Source organism: Nicotiana tabacum, chromosome 23 (assembly GCF_000715075.1).
Source record: "Nicotiana tabacum cultivar K326 chromosome 23, ASM71507v2, whole genome shotgun sequence".
In the NCBI taxonomy this organism is placed as follows: Eukaryota; Viridiplantae; Streptophyta; class Magnoliopsida; order Solanales; family Solanaceae; genus Nicotiana; species Nicotiana tabacum.
Window position 1 is genome coordinate 86,545,540 of NC_134102.1, and position 2,657 is coordinate 86,548,196.

Sequence of the window (2,657 nt, forward strand, 5' to 3'; positions counted from 1 at the left end):
CTGTAGCCAAAATGGTGACTGTCAAAGCAGTGGTGGCTCTAGCTACAACTTCTGGTTGGTACATATTTCAAATGGATGTCCATAATGCCTTTTTACAGGGAGATCTTGTTGAGGATGTCTACATGTAGATTCCAGATGGCTTTTCAAGCCAGGGGGAGTACAAGAAGGTCTGCAGGCTTCACAAGTCTTTGTAGGGCCTCAAGAAAGCTCATATGCCATAAAACTTAAAATTGTCAGTGGCCTTGATTGATATGGGGTTTGTGCAGTCACACTATGTTTATTCTTTGTTTACACAGAAGAAGGAACGAGAGTTGGTCATTGTTCTTGTTTATGTTGATGACCTCTTGCTCACTGGTAGTTACTTTGCACTCATTCAGCAAGTTAGAAAGGATCTTCAGAGCAAGTTCAAGATGAAGGATTTGGGAGAGCTGAAATATTTCTTGGGTATTGAATTCTCCAGAAATATTTCTTGGGTTTTGGGTTTGGGAGAACTTGTCTCACAAACAAGCTAGTTGGGGCTAAACCTGTTGGAACTCCTATGGAGCTCAATCACAAACTCACTTCTATAGAATTTGACAGAGCTGTAAACAATAAGACAAATGCTAATGATCACCAACTTGAGGACAAAGGTGGTTATCAGAGGATTGTTAGCAGGCTACTATACTTAACTATGATCAGGCCAGACATAATATTTGTTGTTAAAGTACTCAGTCAATATATGCATGCACTAAAGCAATCTCATTTGGAAGCAGCTATGAGAGTGGTCAGATACATTAAGAATGCACCTGGACTTGGCCTCATTGTGCCAACTGACAATACTTTGAAGATAGCAGCCTACTGTGATTCTGACTGGAGAGCTTGTGTTGAGACACGGAAGTCAATTACTGGCTATGCAATAAAGTTTGGTGATGCCTTAATCTCGTGGAAGTCTAAGAAACAAGAAACTATGTCCAGAAGTTCTGCTGAAGCTGAGTTTAGAAGTATGGCTGCCAATGTGGCAAAAATTATATGGATGATTGGTCTATTCAAGGAGTTGGGATCAGAGGTACATGTACCAGTTAGGTTGTTTTTGACAGTAAAGCTGCTATTCAGATTGCAGCTAATCCTATCTTTCATAAAAGAACAAAACATATAGATATTGATTGTCACTTTGTAAGAGAAAAGAATCAAGAAGGAAAGATTCAGACTCAACACACTAGGACTAAAGAACAACTTGCTGACCTACTTACAAAGAGCATGTGCAGACCACAACATGATTATTTGATGGACAAGCTGGGAATGAAGAACATGTATTCATCCCTCAGCTTGAGGGGGAGTATAGAAGTTAGTGGTGATACAAATGTCACTTAATAATGTACAGTTGTTAGTTAGGTGTTAAGTTAAGTGAAAAAAGTTAGTTAGATTAGTTAATATGTCTCTGTTAGTCATTAGTATATAAGATAGAAAAGAGTCTATAAATATACACATAACTATTCATTTGTGTCTGAACTTCTAGAGCTTATCAATGAAGCTATTTCTCTCTCATTCTTCTACTTTCTCTCATCCATCATGGTTGAACTCACCAACACTTGGTGGTGTACAGGAGCAGATCTTGAATGTAATTCAAAGGGTTTGGTCGAATATAATAATTTTGGTCCAAATTTATACTTGTCATAAAAAAGTCAATTGAATATATATAAATTATTAATTTAAAACTCAATAACTTAAAATGACTAAATCCCGAGCCCATAACATTTAAATTTTGGCTCCGTTGATTGTGTGGTAGGGAGAGTTCGCCAAAGGAAGAGTACCAAAAAGGGGGTTAATGCACTACATGTGTGTTGACATCAATCATGTTTAAACCTCACACGAAGTTTTGTTCCTTCATGTTTATGTTTGTCATTCTTGTTGCCAATCAATTATGAATCATTGTACTTGTGGATTGTTTTCCAACTCCATTATTAGGGTATTTTGATTCACATGAAATGGCTAGAGCGACGTAACTTTAAATATTCTTTGTCATGAGACTCAAAGATTGTTTGTCGAAAAACGGGAAATCATTGCTAGATCTTCTGCATGAAAACCCTACTAGCCTATTGCACATGATCTTCTGTGATCCAACCCCTTTAGTGTTTCCATAAATATTGTAAACTAATCCTTAATTACTTATTGCACCCTAACTTTAGATGTATACACATATTTATTTACGCCCTACTATAATGATTTTTCATGCATACTGACTTTATTAATATTAAAATAAAGTGATGAAAGTAAACTTAAAGGTGAACAAGGCTCCAAACTTCAAACTTTAATAGTTTACAGAAAAGAAAAAGAAAACCTTCACTCAACTGCTAGCTAATCTTATCTATGAAATAGATTGGTAATGATAGAGCACGAAAAAATAAAGAAGGGAAAAAGGTTTAGATCGGTAAACAGACTTTTTGTGGTTCTTAATTTTAAACTAAAAATTAATGCTTGTTAAGAGAGTATAGAATAAGAAACTTAAACTTTCGAAAGAAAAGTTAATTTGTACTAGTTCTTCATTGGGAGTGGCTTAAAGGTAAGAATCATAGTGTAGGTAAAATAAAATAATGCTGACGAAAAGGGAAAACCATTCTTTTGGGCCATTAGCAATTTTATATGGTTAGGGATACATCAAAGGAATATAGTTTATGATG

General features: G+C 35.6%; 1 protein-coding gene across 1 annotated transcript; it reads left to right on the top strand.

Annotated features, from left to right (window-relative positions):
* The first annotated feature begins 538 nt into the window (after positions 1–538).
* LOC107791133 (secreted RxLR effector protein 161-like) lies at positions 539–1,350 on the top strand. Its single transcript, XM_075245727.1, has 2 exons — positions 539–1,045; positions 1,093–1,350. Exons 1-2 carry the CDS (start codon positions 539–541, stop codon positions 1,348–1,350), a joined length of 765 nt encoding a protein of 254 aa, XP_075101828.1.
* Positions 1,351–2,657: the final 1,307 nt, after the last annotated feature.

What these genes read in the sequence shown, in the direction of transcription:
- LOC107791133 (XM_075245727.1), top strand. Translation starts at nt 539, where the DNA reads ATGGAGCTCAATCACAAACTCACTTCTATAGAATTTGACAGAGCTGTA. An exon ending in TCAAGGAGTTGGGATCAGAG is followed by an intron (nt 1,046 to 1,092) that starts GTACATGTACCA and finishes GCTGCTATTCAG; the next exon opens with ATTGCAGCTAATCCTATCTT.